The following is a 24,084-nucleotide window of genomic DNA, read 5'->3' as shown; positions in this document are numbered from 1 at the left end:
AACTAGGTTAGAACTTATTTCTGTGATGCGTTTTTATTTTTACAGAGTTTCTGTATGGGAACCATTACAACTGTCTGCCCCACCACTGTCATCTGCAGTCTTCAGCAACAACATCCATTTTACCATCTCAGGATTCTGTTACACCAGTCAAGGTCTGAGAGTGGTCATGTCCAGCTTTAGCAGTGAAACTATACAAATCCATTTACAGACTGATCTCTCACATTTCTCTCTCTTACTATCTAGCACCAGAGTTTAAAGAACACCCAGAGTATGGAACTGTTTGCTCTGGAAAGAAGTAGAAACATGGCATTCCATAGTCTACCTCTATACATTGAAGCACGTGCTAAGAATTCACTATAGTCTTGTTCCAGAAGCACAACCTTCCAACTTCCCCTGTGGACACAAGTCTTTTGGGGACAGCATGAGAAACAAATTGGGGGACTAAAGCTGAAAGAGGGAACTAGTGGAAATTATCCTACCTCTTCAGTCAGCAAAGATTTAATGGGCACCCAGACCTAGGCTTTACGGATATACAGAAACCAGTTTGGGTTCTTTAGTAGGTATAGGCTCTGTGAGAGAGTATAATCATGGTATCCCACTGGCTGTGTTATGTTGTCCCACTGTCCAGTTTTACCATACATTGTAAAGGGAATTGCTTTTAATTTTTTTATAATTATGTTATTTTTACAACCCACCACATGTAACATGAAAAATTATAACACCCTATTCACATTCTCCTCTCCACTGGTTCATGCAGATGGCAATTTCAGAGAAGACAATCCTGTTTTATAAGCCATGGCTGATGTCACAGCACTTAAACTACCATACGTCATTACTGCATCCCATAGTTGCACAGTCTGATTGACGAACATAATTGACCCTACCAGGGGTGTCTGAGGGCTTTTTCACAGGTGAACCTCTCATTTGGATCCTTGTCCAACATGTGACAGATGAAATCCTTGGCTGTTTGGAAGGAATGAGAAGAGTCAGTGATCAGCACAAAAGATATGTATAATCTGAGAAATGAGACATGCAAATGAAGGAAGCGAAAACAATCTGTCACATGACTCACTGTTGCAGATTTTTACTCCTGTGAACAATAAAATGGCTCAGAGGCTCTTACTTCACTAATATACTGGGGATGTAACATGCATAAAACATATGGATGTAAATGCAGGAAGCAGCCCAATACTAACTATCCAAGAAATTATTTTTCTGTCTCACTTACTGGTTGAAGCATGTTACACTTGAAAGTGAAAGAGGAGTGATTTTTACAGGAGTTAATGTCCTTCTGTTAAGTCTCTGACTATCATTAGTTGCTTAGTGAGAGGTCCATGCACAATCAAATTCATAACACCATGAAAACTGTGCTAGGGAAGCAGAAACGTACCTGATTCAGAGATATCATCCCAGAATGGAGATTCAAATTCAAAGTAACCTTCTTTGATCTTTTCAAATAGCTTGGACTCTGTCTCTTCATAGAAAGGAGGGTACCCACACAGGCTGGATTGGAAAAAAGAAAGAAAGAAATGGGGTTAGCTTTGATGGTGCCACAATCAGTGCTGGGTTTCGATGAAGAGTCCTACACTTTTCCATTTCTGAGGCCCCTCCCAATCCCCCCCCCACCTTCATAATTAAAGGAAGATGGAGTCTACAAAATGGGGTCACAAAATGAAATTCAGTGAAATTCTGATAGGATAAAATCAATACAGAAATCAATGCTAATATAGAGTTATCGGCTTAATTTTGAAATGGAATGCAAGGAAAAGGGGCCTCACAAGTAGAAAGGGTTGTTTAGAGACTACAATGTGTTATGACAGCATGTGTAAGAAAGGTCTGTAACAGTGTAAAAAATATTATACACCTTGACCGGAGGCCCCCTAGATTTTGAGGCCCTAGGCTTCAGCTTGTCAAGCCTATAGCTAAATCTGGCACTGGCTGTAATAAGTCCATAAAACAATACACACACACATTACCTGATTCAAAAAGGTAATGATACAAAAAAGGTTAATGAAAAAGATACAGGGATTATGTCCATTCAATAGACTTTAAGCCGTGTAGGTAGGGATCAGAATACATTTTTGTGATCTAGCACATTACTGGGACTAAAGAAATATAAAATCCTAATAGTAACTAAATGTGATGTTACCCAATGGGTCAGTAATGACCTCATGCTTGCACAGAGGACTACCTTTACCTTTTAAGTGATGGCTTTAGGCACTAAAGAGAGAGCAGGAAGCATAGACATAGCAGAAACAATGCCATATTTTGGTAACATGAGAGAATATCTTGGCAGGGCTAAAACAGACCACTTGTTATTGAAGTTAAAGGCCTTTATTTATTTATTTATTTATTTATTTATTTATTTATTTATTTATTTATTTCTTTCTTTCTTTCTTTCTTTCTTTCTTTCTTTCTTTCTTTCTTTCTTTCTTTCTTTCTTTCCTTCCTTCCTTCCTTCCTTCCTCGGGGCCAGTGAAGCAGTGAACAAATTAAAAACATACATGATAAAAGCACAACTTAAAACCATTTAAACAAACAAAAAACCTATTAAAACAATTTAAATAGAGCTAAAATAAACATAAAGACAACAATGAAAACATTGGGCCCAGAATCTCTTCACTAAGCAAAGAGGATTAACAGTGGTGTCAACATATTAATAAAAGTCTGAGCAGGCAACTAGGTGAGACTTTGGAGAGCCATGATCCAATTAACCAGTTCTTTCCATTTTTTAAATCAACAGTATTGTGAGAAGTCCCATTTTTGCGTAGGAAGCATGGCACTGTAGGATGTTTTTTTTTTAAGAAGTCATATTACCAGTTTTCATGATGTACATTACTTGCTTCTCTGAAAATGTTATTTTCCCCCAACCAACCCCAATACTATCCTTGGGCAAACAACATATTTGGAGGGGGAGGGATTTTAATCAGAAAAGTGGTTTTGGGTTGAAGGATTAAATTTCCCCTCTCCAAGTGCCATACTCAGTCTAGTTTGGGGTCTTCTGTGGCTGTTGCTAATAGAAATGTAAAGAGATAGGTGATCTAATCACAGAATCCAAATTGCTTGTCTATCTGATTCTGGACACATTTGGCAGTGTTCTACCATATACATGTGAAGGAATATGGAGTTTTCCCACCTTCCTTTTTTTCCTGAAGATCTTTCTTATCCCTGGAGTTTTCATTCCTGGGTTTGTGTTGGGTTTATTAACTTAATATTTAGCAGAGTAGCAGAAGAAGAGACCATCAGACAGTTGCTTGTTTTATATAAATGAGTTTACTTTCTACTAGGAAGGGTTTACATGGAAGAAAATAAAGAACAGCTTTCTATTCTAAAACTAACTTGGTTACACAGCTTAGCACCGTGTGATCCCACATGGCGCTTACCTAGCAAGGCAAAGGTATTCCTCGTGTGTGCTCCTTGTATGTGAACATCATGATGGTGGTTCAAACAAAGAAACATACTTTACTGTATAACTTCTGTCTACGTGACTAGTCTCACATAGGCAATGCTGGGGTTAGCTGACCAATAGCTTAATCAATGAACTGGCCATGAAACTCTGACCTCAGTAGCTAATTAGCATGCATACAGTTAACCTCTCTATATCTGAATTGTGTCAGACACTTGCAAATACTAACAGTTTGCAGAATCTGTACAGAGGAACAGCCACGAAGAGTCATGGGTTGGAGTTAAAGACAAGGATATGGAATTGACTCCTTTCCTCAGCAAAGCTAAGCTTAAGAAAGAAGATTGAAGAATAATTTCACCTCTTTGTCCTCCTCACTCTCACCCCCTTCCCACCCTTTAGCTGCAATTCATACAAAAACAAGCAACAATAGTACATAAGAATAAACAACCATTAAGAGCTTGATGTAAAAACATACTTCTACATGCCACAAATGTCACAGTAATGTTTGTGGATTCATTTACAAGTATATTCTGGCAAAAACAAAAGGCGATGAAACTCACAGGATATAAGTAATGACTCCTATTGACCAGCAATCCACAGCTTTGCTGTACGGCTTTTGCTCTAGCACTTCTGGAGCTGCAACAAATGAAAATCATATTAAGGTAAGACACAATGTGAACATCTAGTCCAGCATCCTGATTTGCACAATAGCCACCCAGTTGCCTTGGAGGATCACAAACAAGGCTTAGAGGCCAAGGCCTTCCCATGTTGTTGCCTCCTACTACTGAAATTTTGAGGTTGACTGCATCTGCATGTAAAGGTTCCCCACAATGACTATGGCTAGTAAGCCACTGATGGACATATCCCCTATGAATGTCAAATTCCCATCTAATGTTATCTATGTTTGTGGTCATCACTACACCACCTGGGAGAGAAGACTGTAACAGCAAGAGAGAAAAAAATATTAAAAGATTCAGAAAAGGAATATTCCGTGTCTGCAGCAGGTGATGGTGTAAAATAGAAGATATGTGCGCTGCCCGGCAGGGAGGGGTGTCACAAATTGGGTTTGCGTCCTTGTGGCACCTAGTAACTTCCTGTTCCGTTCCCTCAGGGGATGTGCCGGACAGGGGTTCTGTCCGAAGGGCCTAAGGGGTCAGCTTGGGCTGCCCTATAACCAGGTTCAGCGGTTTGCTACCTGGGGGCCAGGATGTGCTCTGGTATGCTCATGCCCCAGCTTCAAGGTTTTCTTGGTTGGCATGTGTTAAATAAATTTTTGGGCTGCGGCCCGATTTCTATTCCAACAAGTTGTGTTAGTAGTATTAACTTTCTGACTTAAAATGAGTTCTCCAAACATCCCCATGCAATCATGGCGCTTCCAGGCTTCAGCCTGGAGAGCGCCCGTTACTGGGGGGGGGAGAGACGATGGAGGCTTCTACCTCCTCCATACGGGTCGGATGAGCCAGTGATCACGCGTGGCGAGATTGCCCGACGCATCGGGTGACAGAGAGCCTCTAGCGGCAACAAAAGGCTGCATCGGCGGGGAGTTGGAGCCTCTTTCAAAGCTTTCAGGATCGTTTTATAGGCCCTCCCTCCCGTCCCCAGTGGAAGGGCTTTTTTGAGGAGTTGTTCCTTACATTGTTATGTTTGTCGCAGTTCACTTTCAAGGCGGTAGGGAATAAAGAACGCACATCCTATTTGGGGAAGGCAGAAGCTTGCATGCGGACCTTCCCACCTCGAGGGAGCCTCCCTTATGAGGTCCGGTGGTATGGCTGATATAGAGCTCTCTCACCGAAAGCCAAGCCTGGGGCTGCGGCTTGAGGAGCTTTCATACCCGGCAGGAGAATTATCTAAGAATTGGGTTTCTTATATGCGTCCTTGTGGCACCCTGGCCAACTTCCTATTCCGTTCCCTCGGGGATGTACGGACAGGGAGTTCTGTCGAAGGAGCCTAAAGAGGAGTCAGCTTAGGCGCCCTATAACCAGAGTTCAGCGGTTTTACTGCTACCTGGGGCCAGGGATGTGCTCTGGTATGCTCGCCCAGCTTCAAAGGTTTCTTTGGTTATGTGTTAAAATAAATTCTTTGGGCTGCGGCCGATTTCTATTCCAACAAGTTGTGTTAGTATTCTTTCTGACGAAATGAGTCTCCAAACATCCCCATGCAAAAAAAGATGTTTGTTCAAAATTATGGAGTGCAAAGTACCAACCACAAGAACAAATGATAAAGAGGAAGTGTATAAGCAAAACTTTCCATATGAGTTATCAAAAAACTCACACAGCTGCTTAGACATAAACTGCAAGCAAAGGGCAGGAGGTCGTGTCGTAATTAGCTAATGCATATTAACTTTTACACCCCAGCTTGAATAAGGGGCATCAATAATAAACAAACAGGAAGAATTTGGGAGGGGGCAACATACCAAGGAGCAGCATGTAATTAGGTGGATCAAAAAGGTGTAACTCCAAGTACCCTTAGCCATGGGGGAACGGACAGGGTGTAGTGAAACTGAAAGAAGGGAATAAATATGCTGTGGATGTGTTGTTTCAGTGGAGTCTGCCCACGTAAGGACAGCTCCCCTTTCTTTGCAAATAAAGCTACTTAAAACTGTTGGCTTAATATTTGGTAAAGAATATTGGGAACCACAATGGCACTTTCCATGGTAAGTCTGGAGATTATTATTAAAGCATATGTAAAACAAGAATCACACCAACCCAGGGGGAAAATCAAGCTATCCAGAGGTGCCAGAGACACTGCACCAATTTATTCCAGAAATCCACACAACCAATATTTTCCTATTGTTATACAACAGATAGGTTTTCTTTTTTCTGCTGTTTTTTTTCTTACTGAAAGCAGAAAAAAATAAAAAAAAGTTTTGTTCTTTTATAAGGGGTGTGAAATGTCTGTGAAAAGCAATGCCTAAAATGCATCTGGTGAATTTCTATAATCATCAGTTGTCTTTGACATCTTTTGATATTTATTTAATTCATACAAAACTCAGCTTGATGAACTGGGACATATACAGAGACTAGGAAATAATGTATATATTTTCCTTATCTTGCTACATATTAAAGCTATTGTATTGTGTACACATTTTTTAAGGCCTACTTGCATCAGTGTGTTCAGGATAAGAGTGTTAATAAATCCCAATTTCACAATTGTATTTGCATCCTCCAGATATCACTAATAAAGTTATTTCACTAATAAAATTATGGGACATCTAATGAAACAGGGAACTGTGCGGGAGGGGATGAAGGCAGCTGGGCTCTTAATATCCTATTTATGATCACGATGTTTAGGAAATTTTTGCTGGAAGGAAATTTTGGTTCTTACTGTAATATTCAATCCCAGTAAAAGATCATATCTATTTTGTTGCTTACCAACATAACCTGGCGTTCCACATGCTGTAGACATGATGCCATTCTGTTCCATTTTAGACAAACCGAAGTCAGTGATCATGATTTTGGAGTCCTCCTCAGGGGTTAGGTAGAGCAGGTTTTCAGGCTGTGGACAAGAAATTGTTACCCTTCTAAACTGGCAGGGATGTGAAACTTGTATATGATTGTAGCCTAAGAAGCCCTGTAATAGTCACACTCAGTACTGAATTCAGGATGGCTTCTGATTAAGAGCTTCTTAAACTGCTATCCTACTTCTGCTTAGAAGGAGAAAACTCAAAGCTAAATCTGCATTGCATGAGTTTTCTTTTGTTGCACATTTGGCTTATCTGAAAGTTAGGAATGGGAGACGTGAGAAATAGTCATTCAAACCAGAAACTGTACTCATGGCATTCTAGGGCTGACACTGCTCCCAATGATGTGTTCATGATGAACTGTGCCTGAAGAGTGTTAGGATATGTAGCTCAGTTCAGGTTGGTAGGTGGCTATAAAGGCCGGATTCCTCAAACATGTCAGGCCAAAAAAACAGCGGTGTAAGCTTGGTGTAATCAAAATGGTGTAAACCCTTTTATACCCTTTTAAACCATTTTCACATCATCTTCACACTGCTGTTTTTGACCCTTGCGGAATCAGCTTAAGAGTTCATGAACCTGTAGACAGACATACTTTGTGGATAATTTAGCACCATTATTGTCAAGATACAAGGTTCAAGGACTATACCTTCAGATCTCGATGGACTATCCCATTCTCATGAAGATACTGAACAGCTTCCAGGACTTGTCGAATTACAATACTTGCATCTTTTTCAGTATATACACCTCGTTCTAAAATACGGTCAAATAATTCCCCTCCAGACACCCTGTGAAGGAAGACAGAAGAATCATTTAAAAATGCCCTGACTGTATTGTATGAAAGTTCAGTTTGATTGTGGCTTAGAACTGCTGGAGTGTTTCTGTGGATGGAAGTAGTTTTGCCTGTGTAGCATGGTTTTCTTCCAGATCTAGTCCCAAATGTTCCCTGACAAGCCACTCCTTTAGAGGGAGTATTTGGGATTTGCAGTTGTGGGTAATGGTGGTGATTAGAAACTTATGCTGTATGGGTGGAAACTTTTCTGTTTACAGAAATGCTGCTGTGAAACCAAGCCTATGGGTTTAGGCACAGAAAATTCTCTTGACTGAGTTTCATTTCCTTTCACATAAAGCACCATTGAATAACTTGTTTTCCCAGTAATGATGGAATTTTTGCATCTCGTTTCTTCAACTGTAATCCAAACAGCTCTAGTAAATGAATGCAAGAAATAGTGTTATGGCACTTCCACTCCCAATGATGTGGCCATATAGTGTACTCTGGACCTCCCTCATCTCTGCCAGTCTACAGTGTTTATAAACCAATGTGGGATTTATAGATCCACAAGGCCAGCTTCTTGCACTGAATTCAGGAGTGTTTGGGCATCAAAGGCACCCAACCATGTTGTCTGGTAACCAGCATCTACTCATCATATTGGGTTTACTCTGTGCCTGCATAGAGGTATCCAGTGGATTCATTTTGAATTATAAGAGAGCTTCTTTGTCTTGCCACAATGACATAAACTTAAAAGATTCAATACCTTGCTGTGACATACCTGCTGGGTATTTCACATAATAAGCTAGCTACACCCTATGCAGAAGAGCAAATGGGATAAAGAAGCCCTGCATTATGAATTGTTTAGACTATCTTGCTTTTTTTAATTTACTGGGCATTGTTAGTAGCTGTAACTGTTTTGAGTGCTTTTCTTAAAAGGCACTGAAGATTTTGTATAATTGATAAATATCATTATATTAACTTTTAAATTTTCCTAGGTCTCCAATGGAGATTGATGTGGCCAAGGATTAGTAGTTTACATGTGCATCCATCAATAGTTTACATGTACATCCATCAAGTAGTTTACATGCACATCCATCAATACATCATCGTTTACATCACTTCGATCCATACATTTACATGTCAATACAAATTAAGCCCACCACACACCATTACATAAGTCACATGATCTAAAAGAGGTGGGCTTTTTACACCTAGAACGGTCCTAAACTTCCCTGGCAACCTGAGGGCAGCCCTGCCCCCCCCCCCCCCCCCAAAATACCAACTGGCTAGTGAAGGCCATGTGGGTGCCATAAAACAATAACTATTTAGCTTATTTCCTTTTCTAGAACAAATGACTTCAGAAAGCAGTGGTGAGGCATCTCCAGGCTTTCTAAGGCCCTTTCTGCACACGGACGGAAACGAGCCTCCACCGGCATAATTTATGCCAATGGAGGCTCTGGGACCATTCACACGCTAGCGTGCGAGCGGACCCCACTCCCCACTCAGCCGGAGAGGTGGCTCCGCATGGAGCCGCCTCTCGGTCAGCCCCCTCCACTCACCGTCATGTCCAGCATTGTCCTGGAGGGCTGCAGGGGTCGGAGGGCAGCGTGGGCGGGTCCCTGCAGCCCTCCAGGACAATGCTGGACATGACGGTGAGTGGAGACAACAGGGGAAGCAGCGTCTTCCCAGCAGTGCGGTTTGCACCGCGCCACTGGGAAGACGATCCTTTGCAAAAACCTCGCTTGTTTTGCGAGGTTAAAAGTGGCGGCTTCACGCCGCTTTTGGGTGGCCAGGATGGCGTTGCTGCGATGCCGTCCCTGGGCCGCTGTATATCACCCATGCAGAAAGGGCCTTAGATGAGACAGTTTATCTAGGTCCATTAGAAGAAGAGTGCTTCTTTGTACTTGTGCTCCATAGTTCAGTCTCATCCCCACTCCCAAGCCCCATTCCCTTCTCAGTTAATATTTACTGTTCATATGGAGAGAGCACTGTGCAGGATAAAAATATTTACAACATAAACAAATCAATCAATAAGCTGTCCTTTCTCTCTCTTTGTGGGTTTTTTCCCCAAATGCAAGAAATTCCTTCTTTTATGGCTGATTTAGAAAACCAATGTGCAAACTGTTAACTTAAAAAAATGTTCATAAGCTTCTAGATACAAAATAATAATACATAAAGTGTCAACAGACATGGGCATATTAAAGATAATTCTCAATTTTTCAATGTATTTATTTATTTAGAACAGTTTTAGCCTGCTTTTCTGCAAAACTGGCCTCAAGGTGGATTACAACTGTAATCTCAAAATGCAATTTATTTTGAACTTGATCACAAGCTAGAGAATAGACATTTGTCCTGTTTCTTGAGTTTTAGTAAGAAGTGAAAGTGGTAGTAAGTGTAAAGAAAATGACTCCGTAGTTGTAGTCTTGCCCACGAGGCCCCAATGAAGAGACGAGACGCGGAGATTTCATCTGGTGGAGAGAGCCAGCAGCAGGAAGTGCGGGATCCCGTGATCCTGGCAACTCTGCCGTGTGCTCGCCCCTCACACCTTTTATTGGGGTTTCAATGGGGTCGGGCAGGCGGGAGAGCGGGAGAGCGGGAGAGCGGGAGAGCGGGAGAGCGGGAGAGCATCATGTGATGCATGATCTCATCGGGCTGCTACGTGCGGAAGGAAGCATCCTTGTCTGGGCCTAATCCTCACCTGAGGGCAAGGGCCCTTTTGTCCCTTTGTATGGGACACCTGGTGATCGTGAGCCGGGTAGTTCATGACCCGTGACTCACGGGGGAACGGGGGTTGGGGGAGCGTGTGCGCCCGGAAGGCCGTAGCCGGCACCGGCATGCCAGGCGCTCCTTCTACGGTTCTGCGGGGTTCGCGGGCTCACCCCTACATCTCCCCGTTTCTTATGTTTTAGGAAGGAGGCCGAATTAGTTGGGGCAATTTAGGGGACGCTTGCTTCCCCAGGAGCCCGCTCCAGTTGGCTGAGTTGTTTGTGCAACATGAGGACTTGGTTGTGACGAAGGGGAAAGTCAAAAGGTTTCTTACAAACGTTACAAGCAAAAGCAGATATACATTGAACAAGACAAGACCCGACAATGAGGCATACGATCAAACCAATGAAGAATTGTACAATAGCGCTCAACCATCCTCCTGGCAGCCAACTCCAAAGGGCTGACCACCAGTGGGGCAATACATCGTATTTCAGATTAGATACAACATCTTGCAGTTCACGCACTTTCATATGGATCAAGTGGGAATTATCAGAGAGATTAAAACAACACATATTATGTACATTCTCACAACCTTGGTGATGCATTAACAACAAATAATCAATAGCAGCACGATTGTCTAAAGTCGCTTGACAAAGTTCCTGTTGCTCGGAGGCCAGAGCATCCAGAGCAGTGGAGGTGGAATTGATGGACTTCGCAAGGGCACAGGCCAGCCGGCCAATAGTCTTAGCGTTATAGGTGGCGAGTCCTGGGACTCCCACCAGGGAGGTTGCGAGGGAGACATACTCGGCTTTGGAGAGAGCAACCGCGTCGCTCCGGCAGGAAGGGTCGAGGGAAAGAGGGGAGCGGCGATGGCGTTTGGGCTCCCAGGGCGGAGCCTGAGGCAGGACGATGGTGAGACGGCTAAGGCAACAAAGAGTCCCGGTGGAGAGGCGAGCGGGGATGTAGTTGAAGGTTCTCTCCCCGCAAGTCCAGAACCAGCCCTTAGGGAGGAGAATGTTCCCATATATGGGGGGAATGTCCTCAACCTGTGTGCAGTTCCAGTTGGCCGAGCCGGTGACTGGGCTCCGGCCAGTTTCCTGTCCCGCCACATCTGCAATGCGGGCGCAAGTGTTGGACTCGTGGTTGGCGACGGTTTGGGTGATGAGAGAGAGGGCGCCGGCGGGGAGGGTTTGAACAACGGGTCCCCAGTCAATGCTCATGGAGTACCGGATAGACGAGGTGTTCATGAAAGGGCTCAGGCCAGACTCTTCCAGGAAATCTCCAGGGGCTTTGCAGACAGGGAGTAGGCAGGAGCTTAGCAGGCTTCCCACCCCAAGATATTGGCCCAGGCAGAAGGATGAAATGTTGGCAGCGGCAGCGAACCGCTCCCAGATGTTGACTTGGCTGAGCTCCAAAAGGGGGTGACCGAGCGTCACCGGCAAGAGGCAGCAGAGCAGGCAGATGATGGTGACTGCGGAGTTTGCAGTGATGATCGCAAAGATGGCAGCGCAGAGACCCTCGGGTGTCTCGGGGCAGCCTTGCTGTTGCAGCAGCTCTCGAGCCTGGCCGGTCGTTGCCTTGACGTCTCCCCAAGTCATCTGGGTCCTCAAGCCGTTCTGGCGCTGGCGGCGGTTCTGTCGGGGCCGTGGGACCGGATCTTCCAGAGAGATCCGCTCCATCTCCGGGATCGGGTTGGTTTCCTTCTGGTGCCATTCCATGGGTTGGCTGGACATGGCGAAGCTGGAATCCACTGGAGACCTGTAGGGAGAGGGATTGAAGCATACCCCTTTCCCCAGGTTATGAGAGGGGCCGGGCCCTGCCAAGCTTGGTCTTGGCTCTGGTGGGCCTGGGCGTGTGAAGGAGGCTCTGACTACCTGAAGTGCCTCTTCACGAAGGGCAGGTTAAATTTAAGTGAGTTCAATTCAGCAAAGGGGGGGCCAGGGGCCACCTATTCCCCTTTCTTTAGTTTGTTTGGACATAGGACAGGGGGTACGAAGGGCAGACAACTCCTATGGAGAGTTGGCTTCGAAGACGTCATCAGGATGCGTCAGAGCGATGGCCCGAGCCTCCAAAGAGAGGGGGGGGGGCGAGTGGACCGTCAAGGGATTGTGGGTATGCATATCTAATTTGCAGGACAAAAGAACTTTGGGGGTGCGTTCGGAGAAGGGGATGTGTCAGAATAGCAAAACAATCACACACTTGGGAGTTGGTCTCTGGGACAAAGGACTGGGGGAGGTTCCACCCTGGGGCAGATATACTTACCGTGATCGCAGGGGTTGAGACAGACATGGCGTTCAGAATTTGGGATCGCATTTGAGTATCTTGGGGAAATGCCGCCCGCCGAAACCACTCCTTAAGGGGCGGTTTCGGCTAAGCGCCTGGCCTTGCACATTGTATTGATACAGCTGCCAGGCGCTAGGCAACCACAACCCAAACAGGTTTGTGAGTGAATTTGGTGCGACAGCCCCTTTTTAACCTGGGGCCTGTCCTGGCAGTGCTGCGGTACCAGGATGGGCCCAGATTTTAATCCAGGGAGGGCCAGTCAGCCAATGAGCCCTCCCGCCTTTGCTGGTTGAAAAAATAGAACGAAGTGAGGGAGAAAGAGGGTGTTCCAGAGCGGGGGCTCTGGGGTGGAGGTAGGAAACACAGCCAGAGCTGGGGGGTGGGGATCTCAACGTGGCCAGCTGCTATCTGTTCTTCTTCTGGGTAGCGGCCATGGTGGGAGTGGATTTATCCATCCCAGACTAGAGTAGTCTTTACCTGACTCATGAGATCCCTTCCCCACAAGTTAACATGGATGTCCAAAATGATGGGGCGGACTGTGAGTTGTCGCTCAAGCCCTGGACTGCGGACCATGAGTGGGCGGGTGCTCCGTCTCGCGGTCTGCTTCCCCCCCCACCCCCCAGATGCGCGGGCAAGCCTCTGTTGGCCACTGATCAGGCCACTCGGCTGCTCTGATGACGGTTACGTCGGCGCCGGTGTCCACAAGTCCCTTGAATGGACACCCTTCTATAGTGAGCTCCAGGTACGGGCGGGAGCTACCGATGGGCGTTTCTACCGCCGCCACGGTGGTGCCGACTGTGCCCCGATGGCGATTTGGGCTCGTGGCCTTTATTGAATCGGTGGCAGGCAGCGTGTGGGGCAGGAGGATCAGCTGTGCGCAGCTGGTTCCGCTGGGCAACTCCTGCGGGATGTTTGTCCACACCTGAATGTGAACGGCTCCTCGGTGTGTGGAGTCGATGACTCCCGGGACGACAAACAGTCCCTGCTCAGTGGCGGAGGCTTTGGGCAAGATTAACCCGACGGCCTCTGGGGGGATGGGATCGCTGTACTGGGTCGGAGCAACGAGGATCTCATGGGGGAACTTGAGGGAAAGAGGTTGGGTGCAGGAGAGAGAGATACCGCTGGGAGGAGGTGGTTTGGGTTTGGGCCTTGGTTCTCGGGGCTGGTTTAGTATTCTCCTCCTTGGTCCTGGGCTGGGGAGAGGCCCGGGTAAGAGTTTCCCGACGGGCACTCACTTCTCCAGTGAAAGCCCTCTCGGCATCGGGGGCATTTGGTCCTGGGCTTTCCTGGGGGCCTTCGCCTCCTGGGGGAGAACCCCCCTCCGTCGGGGCTGTAAGCCCCCCCACCGGGCGACCTACAGTCCCTCCGGAAGTGTCCCCGCTTGCCGCAGTTGAATCACTCGTCTTGGGGCTGTCCCCGGGTGGTGGAGAGTGCTGCGGCTAGGAGGCTGGCCTGATGGGCGGAAGATCCGATATCCTGGCAAGCCTTAAGCATGTCGGCCAGTTCGGGGTTCTTTCCTAAGCCCGTGATTGCTCTGCAGCACTCAGCGGAGGCGTTCTCTTTGGCGAGGCGCATGAGGAGCTCATGTTGGGCTGCGTCGTTGTCAACTTGTCTCTGCAGGGCCTCCTGGAGCCTGTTCAGGAATTCAGCGTAAGGCTCCTGAGGCTTCTGCCGAACGTTGGAAAAGCTCTGGGTTGAATGTCCGGCAGCGGGCACTCTTACAAATGCCTTGTAGGCACAGTCAGAGGCAACCTTAAGGGTGGCCTCCGGCAGGACGATCTGCGCGTTGGGAAGGGCGAAGCCTTCGCAGCCATAGAGCTGCGTGGCAGTATAGGCACCGCCAGAGGCTGCCCCTCTGCTTATGCATTGTTGGCGGTATTCGCTTTCCCAAACAACATATTGCGCAGGGTTCAAGAGCATGTGAAAAGTGGTTTTCCCGTCCTCCGGAACCATTACGTGATTCCGTATGACTGCTTCCAACATGCCTCTCACATAGGGGCTGGTGATCCCCACGTCCCGTATTGCCTTGCGGAGCTCAGTGAGAACATTATAGCCTATGGGGCGATACTCGAAGACTCGCTGGATGACGCCGTCCTCCCCCACGTGGTCAGTGAAGTGGGCTGGGCAGACGGCGAGGAGGTCGGCATCGTCTTCCGTCAGGGTTTCCTTTCTCTGCAGATCGTGGGTAATACGCTCTGCTAGAGTTTTGAAACCCGCGCCATTACGTGGCATTGACGGAGGTGCGGTGGCTTCGGAAACGGGAGGGGGAAGCGGAGCAGAAGGCGGAGCAAAAGGAGGAGGCGGCAGGGCCGCGAGAGCACGAGCGGGAGAGTTTGAAACGGGAGAGGGAGCGAGTGAAACGGGAGAAGGACAGGCGTCCTGCTTAGTGGATAGAGAAAGTTCCGGGCTTGAAACTGTAGGTGAAAGATCAAAAGGAGGGAGATCCATGGCAAAGACACCGTGGACCTGCAGGCTGATGGCAACATAACATTGTCTCCACGTCAGTAGCAGTGACATCGGCGCGCGAGGCTCTCTGTGCAGAGTGCGCCCGATGTTTTCCCAGTCCTTAAGATTGAATGTCCCCCTTTCTGGGTACCATGGACATTGCCTATCAATCTCCTCAACCAATTCGTGCAGCTCCCCTCTCTTTACGGAGACCCTGCCGCGTTTCGCTAGCGCTTTCAGTTCGCTAACGTGCTTGTCAAAAGCCGTGCTTTTACAAGCGCCCATGCTTACCGGTGGCTCGTCAGACGAGAGAGTGTCCTAGAACGCGAATCCCTGGATGCGCCGATCCAGCGGATGGTCAGTACCGAGGGGGTGGGTCCCTGGATGCGCCGATCCAGCAGACAATCGGTACCGAGAAGCCCTTTCCCAGGCAACGGTAGGCACGGCGGAGGTTCGAGGATTCCCGTTTTTCGGCACCAGCTTGTAGTCTTGCCCACGAGGCCCCAATGAAGAGACGAGACACAGAGATTTCATCTGGTGGAGAGAGCCAGCAGCAGGAAGTGCAGGATCCCGTGATCCTGGCAACTCTGCCGTGTGCTCGCCCCTCACACCTTTTATTGGGGTTTCAATGGGGGCGTGTAAAGGGGTCGGGGAGGCGGGAGAGCGGGAGGTCGGGAGAGCGGGAGAGCGGGAGATCATCATGTGATGCATGATGTCATCGGGCTGCTACGTGCGGGAGGAAGCATCCTTGTCTGGGCCTAATCCTCACCTGAGGGCAAGGGCCCTTTTGTCCCTTTGTATGGGACACCTGGTGATCGTGAGCCGGTAGTTCATGACCCGTGACTCCACGCCTTGCAGCCTTGGAGGCTGAGGCTGCACCCGGCATGCTAGGCTCCTTCTACTGGGTTCTATGGGTTCACGGGTTGTCCTCACCCCTACACGTAGTGGGTCGTGGGACAGCATAGTTTAATGTGTCTCAAACCATGTAGTAATTGTGTCTTATTATCTCCAAAGAACTAGGATCAGTTTTCAGTGCAGCTGCTTTTCTAGTGGACAAAGCTCTTTCTAGCCTTCCGTGACATAATCTGATTTGCCAACAGTTAATCTGCATGAAATACATTAATTAGACAGTTCTCCCTTTAATCCAGGACTAACTGACATGCTAACCCATTTTCCTTTTTTAATTGCCACAGTATGGGATTAGTGAGAAAACCTTCCAACTAATTTGAGTTTCTTCCTTTTTAGAAAATGATGACTAGGTGAGGTAGTGGTGCACAATTTATCAACAAAATGGGCTCTTTTAAGATTCACCCACTGGCTCCACTTCACAATAAAGTCACTTCCATCAGATTTTGGTGTGCATTATTGCTGGTGCTTACTATAGGCATCCTGTTTCAGTGGGGTTTCAGTGACAATTTAGAAGTATCCTGGAATTGCTGAATGATACACATGCACATATAGGCTCATAAGTAAATAAGTGGTATGCTGATACCCCCCTATTACCTAACCAGTGCCAATTTTCTTCCATTCTCATGAACAGCTTTAGACCAAGCAGTTACTGATTATAGGGAGAAAGCAGATATGTAGATAAGAATGAGTGCGACTGAGAACCACATTTGATGGAACCAACTGAAAACTGAAATATATGAGTCCTTCAGAGCAAGTTGTGAAGCCAACTGCTGGGAATTTGCTTTCTTTCTCCTTGATCTCAGTAGGTATGTTATAGTCCATCTCATACACTGCTGACATAAGCAGTATGTGCTCTCTACGTATTGCCATATTATGCAGTCTGTGCATTGTTTAATATACAGTACGTATTACCATATTATGCAGTCTGTGCATTGTTTAATATACTGTGTTAATACTCATATTCGTTTCAACTTTGTTCCACATTTTTACTTGGCTTAATGTCCACAATCCTAATTCTACTACTATTGCTTACTGGCAGTCCCATCCTAATGATTCCATTGGTTTATGTTGTGTAATCTGCCTTCAGTCTCAAGGAGAAAGGTAGACTATAATAATGTAAATAAATAAGTAAAATAAAGTATCCCATTGAAATTAATTGATTTAGAAGGGCTTGTCCTTACTTATGACCACATTGTTAGTCTAGTTTACAATTCAGGAGAAAGCTGACTTGAGAGATCAGAATAATCCATTCAGTCCCATAAACATCAGACTGAAACTTCTGACTGCAATAATGCTATTCAAGTTTTAGGAATTTGTATACTTTTAAAACGTTACCATAGTGCCATGAGACTGGACTCCAAAGTTTCATTGTAATTTTCAAAGGCTCATCCAATAGTGGGGGGTAATTCTGATAATACACTGTTCTTATCCCACATCACCTTATAGTAAGGGCCCTTTAGTCAGCTTAGTTTCTAGTACTCATGGCTGCAAGCCGTTGAACATTATAGCAGTATGGGATGAATCCATAGGAGTCCATAGCAGTATGGAATGAATCTTTAAGAAAGTAGTTTCATTGCACTACCATAAAGTTTTAAAGGGTATTTGCATGGCGAGAGTTCTTCTTTGTGATTGTGGCCAATGATAATCTTTCAAGGCACCAGGGGTCACTGATATTTTTGCAACACTGTTTGTGAACTGATACTTACAGCTGCATGACCAGATAATAATGGGTTGTACTTTCATAAATGTCTTCCAGAGTTACTATGTTTTCATGCTTTATTCTGCAACCAAACAGAAAAATGGTTCATAGTAATATGTCAAAAAGTGCCAAACTAAAACAATCCCCTCCTGTGCTATGTTCTTTTAATTCTCATAGAGATTTGATTACTTCAAAGTATACAGATGGAGAAACACATTACTTTCATAGAATTATAGAATTGGAAGGGACCATGTAGGCCATCTTGTCCAACCCCCTGCTCAATGAAGTATGGGCCCAAGCCACTACTAGAAGATTGCCAATGAAGGGGAGCTCACCACCTCCCAAGGCAGTGAATTCCACTGCTGAACAACTCTTACTATATATGTTTTTTTCCTAATATCCATTTGGTACATTTCCACCTCTAATTTATATCCATTATCATGAGTTATATGCTCTGCTGCCAACAGGAACAGCTCCCTGCCCTCCTCTAAGTGATAGGCTTTCAAATACCTCAACTTCATTTCTCCAATAGTCCGAAGTCCCTCAGACTTTCTTCAAACTGTTTGGTCTCCAGGCCCCTGATCATCCTCGGTGCTCTCCTATGCACCTGCTCTATTCTGTCCACATCTTTTTTGAAGTGAGGCCTCCAGAACTACACACTGTATTTCAGGTGTGCCCTGACAAATATAGTGTACAGCAGAAATATGACATCCTGCAATTTGGATGCTATGCTTCTGTTAATGCATTAGCTTTTTTGCCACTGCATCATACCAACTTCATATTTAGTTTATAATCCATCAATACCCTAAGATATTGTTCACACACACTGCTAACCAAGAGTGTATCTCTCATCAGGTATGTATGCTGCCCATTTTTGTAACTCAGATGGAGAACTCTACACTTACCCTTGTTGAATTGTATCTTGTTCACATTCACACATTTTTCCAGTGTGTTCAGATCTCACTGAATTCTGTATCTATCATCTGTAGTGTTTGCTATTCATGCCAATTTGGTGTCATCTGCAGATTTAATGTCCTTCCACCCCCTCATCCCAATAATTTACAAAATTATTGAAAAGTTATCAGGCCTGGAACTGAGGCCTGTGGGTTCCCAATGGACACCTCCCCACAATTAAATGAAATGCCTTTGACAACTCATGTTTGGGTATGCTAACCAGTTCCCTATCCATCAACCTATCCCAGGTTGTTTCCCCACAGCCAGAGGTAGGGGCAGTTCTGCACTGAGCCGCCCAAGGTGTCTGCGAGGGACTTATCTTGCCTTCCTCTGCAGCTCTGGGCAGCTGGAAAGACACACCCATGCTGCTCTCCCTCGACCCCTCAGGGGTCACAGGGCAGTGCATGGCGTGCCTTTTCCAGCCACCTAGAGCTGCAGAAAAAGGCAAGATAAATCCCTTGCAGATACTGGAGGGGGCAAAAGCAGCAGCCTCACACTGGTGTGATTCGCACCACGCTGGCAGGAAGACATCACTTTTTAAAAACCCTCAGCTCAGTGGAGCGAAGTGTTTTGAGAGGCATCTTCTTCGCGACAGCTTAGGGTGGGCCTGCTGTCGCTTAACAAGCGTTCCAGGGATGGTGTTTTAACTGTTCCTAGGGTGCTCTTTTCTGCCCATGCGGAAACAGCCCTAGAGTGTCTTCCAAAGTCTTCCAAAGTCTTCCAATGTATTTATCTGAACACCTTGGCAGACACCATCAAAAGCTTTACTGACATCCAGGCAAACAACATCAATGGTGTTCCCATGATCCAGTAAGACTTGTCCCTCCCAGATGGGCCTCTGCTGTTTGCGCTTCTTTGAAATCCCTATTTTGGTTGTCTCCTCATCATTGTGGTATCAGTTTAAAGCCCTCCTGATGAATCTATCCAGGTTTCTGCCAAAAACATCCATCCCAGACCTCGATAGGTGAAGTCCATCGTGTGCTAGAAGGCTATCTTCCAGAAAACCTAGTCCATGATCCCAAAATCCAAATAGTTCCTGCCAGCATCACCAATGCAACCAGTGGTTCACCTCCATTAACTTCTCTCCCCATTGAATTTCTCCCATTATCTTCTGTTCCCATTGCACTTGCTTGAAAATAAGTGCAAAGAAAGAAAACCATTCTGCTTTGAAAAACCTTACAGTAGAAACCAATGTTGGATTAACTTTCACGGCTTCCTTCAAAGGATCATAGGAACTGTACATAGTCTTGCAGTTCTTTAAGAAATTGATAGTCTAACTAAAGCTGAAAAATGTTTTAATCCAAACCAGACATAGGATCTTATTTGAAGTCACAGGGCCCTTCCCCACTTACCCTAAGCCCCGCGCTACTTCGGGAGGGAGAGAAGCGCAGTCCCTCGGCGCTTCCCTTATTCGAGAGTGGCGGCGCATAGCGCAACGCTTCCGGACGCTGCGCTGCTGTCAGCGCTTCTTAGCTGGGCTGGTATCCTCTGGCGCTTCTTTCAAAGGCAGCTTTTGATGACTCGCCGCGATGCTGTCGGTGGAGTCATTGAAACCCGTAGCTGCCAGCAGGGATTGCTATGCGCTGAATTGAACCGCGGCAGCAGCCCTCCGGGAAAAGGTAAGGTGGGGAAGGGGCTCCACCGGGGCCTCTTTTGACAACCCTGGATACAGCTACTTCTTAAGTAGTCCAGGGATTATTAAACAGGGAAGCAAATGAAACCCACAAAAACTGAGACAGTTCCAACAAAAAGGAGGAGTATCTGAGAATCAACAAAACATGGCTACCAATACTAATAAAAACAACAACATCCAAAATCTATCCCCCACTGTATTTTCAAGAAAGATCCACTCCAATTTATTAGATAAGCCACACACATTCAAACCACACACATACAAATACAACTGCAAATGAACTTGACCTGGAGACATGCAAATGAACCTGTAAGGGTCTGTTACCCCAGTCAGTAACAAGTCTCAAGAATGGTTCAAGAGCTTTATTAGAACTGTAATGAGTGTCAGCCCCGCACGAAGCTGATGCGTTAAAACTGAGGTTTCGATCTCTGGCCCAACATATATACCTGTGAAATTACAGCGATTTGATCTCAACCAGAATCCTCCATCCTCTCAGTCCCTCTCATTCCCAATATCAGCGTGGCACAGGGTGAAAGTACAGGAGAGAGACATTGTTTTGGGGACAGGGCAGGCCTACCCCCTCCAAGGAAGGGTCGATAAAGAAGTAGCAGTTAAGCACTATTGCTAGAAAGAGGCCCCATGGCCTTGGGTGATGATAATAGTTGGGCCATCTGCTCCAAGGCTATGTACGTGCGAGCTGCCAGGCCAAGCCAGCCCCCACCCCCAGTGGCGGACAAAAATAAATAGCCAAGTACAAAAAAACCCCCACTCCACATTGTGCCACAGAGAAAAACACATCTCACTGCGACATGCCTTTGAAGATGCCAGTCATGGATGCAGGTGAAGCATTAGGAGATAAAACTACCATACCATGTCCATATAGCCTGGAAAACTCACAACAGCCACCTAACTACAGAGACTTATAAAACCCACAGATGACTACTCAGACTAGATCAGACTGGGAATCTGCAGGTCAACCCAAAGAAGTAAATTCCACTGAGCTCACTGGTGCTTACTCTCTTGTTAGTGTGCTCCAGATCACATCCTTTGTCTTCTACAATGACAACCCTTGCAGAAAACTTATTTTCTGTTGCCTGGCATGGCATGTGCTGTTCACCATGACACAGTTGCTTGGGGACTGAAGTTTTACTTAGGCCGTTTCCAAGACGTAGTAATTAATCGAGCGGCCTGGAGACGGCAAAAAACGCTTCGCCTCAGGCAGTCGCCTTTATTCTGGCAGACAGGGCCAGGTCGGCGGTGCTCTCCCCAGAGCTTTGAAAGCGCTCTTTGTTGGGGAACGCCCGCCCGTGAAGCCCCGCTGCGTTTAATCGGCAGCGGCTTCCACGACGCCTCTCCCCACCCGGCATCTTCATTTTGTTCCTGGAAGTTTGGCGGCGTCGAGGTTGAGCGGGACACCTCTCCGCCCCGCGCCAAGCTGGAGCAGGCTGAATAGCGGTCCTCAGGCCTTGGCGACGAATCGGAGGCCCGGGACATACAGCCGGAGCAGTCGGATATCCGGAAGCGCCGGTATGACTCGCGGTAAAGCGCTCGGCTGCCCGGCTGTGCCTTCCAGAGACCGTCCGCCCACGGGACGGGTCCGAAATGTGCGTCCGGGTCGCATGCACAAATGCGTTAGACCTAGCCGCTTTCCTCGCCTGTCTGTGCGGAAACGGCCTTACATTTCAGCTTCTTTACAGCCTGAGATTGCAAACATTTAGAATGTGTAGAGAGAATTTAAAAAAACGCCCCTTCCCATTCTGAATTAAATCATTAATAAAAAATTAATTGTCAGCCATGGCTTCTTACACTTCTGTCTCTGATGACATAGCCCTTTGGGTGATTCTCCTCAGTTCATGATAAATGAGTGCCTTCTAGCCTCTAGTGAGTCTCTGGGGATGGTGGTTGTTGTTGTCTCTGTTGTAATGTACTCACTTTTTTCTTCAACATTACAGCTATTTCCATTTTTCCAGTAGTTAGCTCCGAAAGGTGACCTCGGGGTGACTCTTTAACATATGCACTTTGAAAGCAAAACAGCTTCTGCTCCCTAGGCCCTCTTCTCGCCTCCACCAGGAAAACTTCTGAAAAGGCTCCTCTGTGAAGAAAGCAAAGTTGGAAGGAAACCTGATTTAACTAGTAAGCGAAATGCACATAGAAAAGGCAGTAACACAAATAGCCAACAAAGAACATACTAATAACACTCTTCAGAAGCAGATGGCATTAATAATTAGATCTGAGGACTTGGCAGCAAATTCAGTATATTAGTTACATAAATATCTCATGGGATTTGATCTTGTGATTATTTTGGAAATTCTGAGAGATAATTGCAGTGTTAATCAATGATGGATATGTGGGCTGAGAGCTAGAACTGCAGACTAAGAGAACATAAATGGTTCCTTGCTGGATCAGACTTGTGGTCAAACTAGTACTGTTTTACATGGTGGCTAGACAGTTGCCTTTGGAGAACCAAGCATCAGGGCACAGAGGCCAAGGACTCCTTCAGATGTTGCCACCTAAATTGGCATCCAGGGTGTTCTGCCTCTGGACATTTAGTCAGCCACTGTTATAGATCTATCCTCCAAGAATATGAGTAATTCCACTCTTAACACCATCCATGCTAGCAGCCATCATTACATTCAGAGGCTTTTAAGTTAGGGATAGAAGAGGTAATTAGCATGGACTTGTCAGCTTGGACTTTGCCTTGATACTCTCAAGTCATTTCTGTATATCAACTGGGATGACAGAACTGTAGAGATGTTCCAAGTTCATTAGGCACAGCACATGTATCTATGTTTTCTTGTACTGTTTCTGGCATGGCATGTTCCTCACATAAGCTAAAAAAACATGCAAAGGAATCATTTGCAACAAATGCAGAAAATCCTGGGGTATAATTTAATTTTTTTCACACAGACAGTCTCACCTCATTTTGCTTATCTGAACAGTCAAAAAGTTTGAATTATCCCCATTTAGAAGTTCAACATCTAAAATGAGAGAATTTTTCAGAACTCAGCTCTTCCTGTCTCATTTTAAACACACCTTTCCTTTTAGTTAACTGATGACATGTATGCCTTCCCCTCCCATTACATTTCTAGTAGCCCTATCAAGTAGCCTAAGAGAGATTGACTGGCCTAGGGTCACTCAGTGAGTTTCATGGCTGAGTGGGAATTTGAACACAGATTTCCCCACCTTCGTCTCCAACAGAATGGTTTCCAATTGGCAAAAGTGTTACACAAGGATGTATTTTATATCCCTAGCTGCTCAATTTGTATGCAGAACATATAAGGCAGAGTGAAAACTGGTGGAAGGAACATTAACAATTTTGAGATACGCAGATGACATCACATCATGTACGTGCACCTGCTGTTAGGTTGTAGCTGACTTATGCCGACCCAGTAGGGTTTTCAAGGCAACAGATTCAGAGGTGGTTTGCCATTGCCTGTCTCTGTGAGGGCTGAGAGAGTTCTGAGAAAACTGTGACTGGCCCAAGGTCACCCAGCGGGCTTCATGTGGGGAACTGATCCTGGCTATCCAGATTAGGGTCCTCCACTCCACCAGAAAATAGCAAAGACTACTGATTAAGGTTGAAGCAGAAAGCACCAAAGGTGAATTACAGCTGAATATAAAGAAGACAAAAGTAATAATTACAAGATAACTACACAACTTTAAGGCTAATGATGAAGAAATTGAAATTGTTTAAGATTTTCTGTTCTTTGGCTCCATTATCAACATAAAAGGCTTTCTTTTTGACAGATAAAAATAGCCAGACCATGGAGAAGGCTGTTAAATTTTGTACAGTAGAGAAATCTATTTGTGCTTCATTGGG

The 24,084-nt window shown here is 45.9% G+C and overlaps 1 protein-coding gene across 1 annotated transcript in view; it reads right to left on the bottom strand.

Moving 5' to 3' along the window:
- The window catches only part of CAMK1G (calcium/calmodulin dependent protein kinase IG), a 62,224-nt gene that overhangs the window by 5,757 nt on the left and 32,383 nt on the right, over window positions 1–24,084 (bottom strand). The window contains exons 3-9 of the mRNA XM_048497437.1: window positions 22,197–22,356; window positions 17,685–17,752; window positions 7,513–7,651; window positions 6,778–6,901; window positions 3,967–4,042; window positions 1,391–1,503; window positions 885–963 (exon numbers count right to left, since the gene is read on the bottom strand). Coding sequence (XP_048353394.1) covers window positions 885–963; window positions 1,391–1,503; window positions 3,967–4,042; window positions 6,778–6,901; window positions 7,513–7,651; window positions 17,685–17,752; window positions 22,197–22,356 — 759 coding nt within the window. The remainder of the gene's footprint in view (window positions 1–884; window positions 964–1,390; window positions 1,504–3,966; window positions 4,043–6,777; window positions 6,902–7,512; window positions 7,652–17,684; window positions 17,753–22,196; window positions 22,357–24,084) is intronic.

Source organism: Sphaerodactylus townsendi, linkage group LG05, assembly GCF_021028975.2.
Source record: "Sphaerodactylus townsendi isolate TG3544 linkage group LG05, MPM_Stown_v2.3, whole genome shotgun sequence".
Taxonomy (NCBI): domain Eukaryota; kingdom Metazoa; phylum Chordata; class Lepidosauria; order Squamata; family Sphaerodactylidae; genus Sphaerodactylus; species Sphaerodactylus townsendi.
Note: the sequence above shows the minus strand (reverse complement) of the source record. Positions and strands in the feature narration are given on the sequence as shown.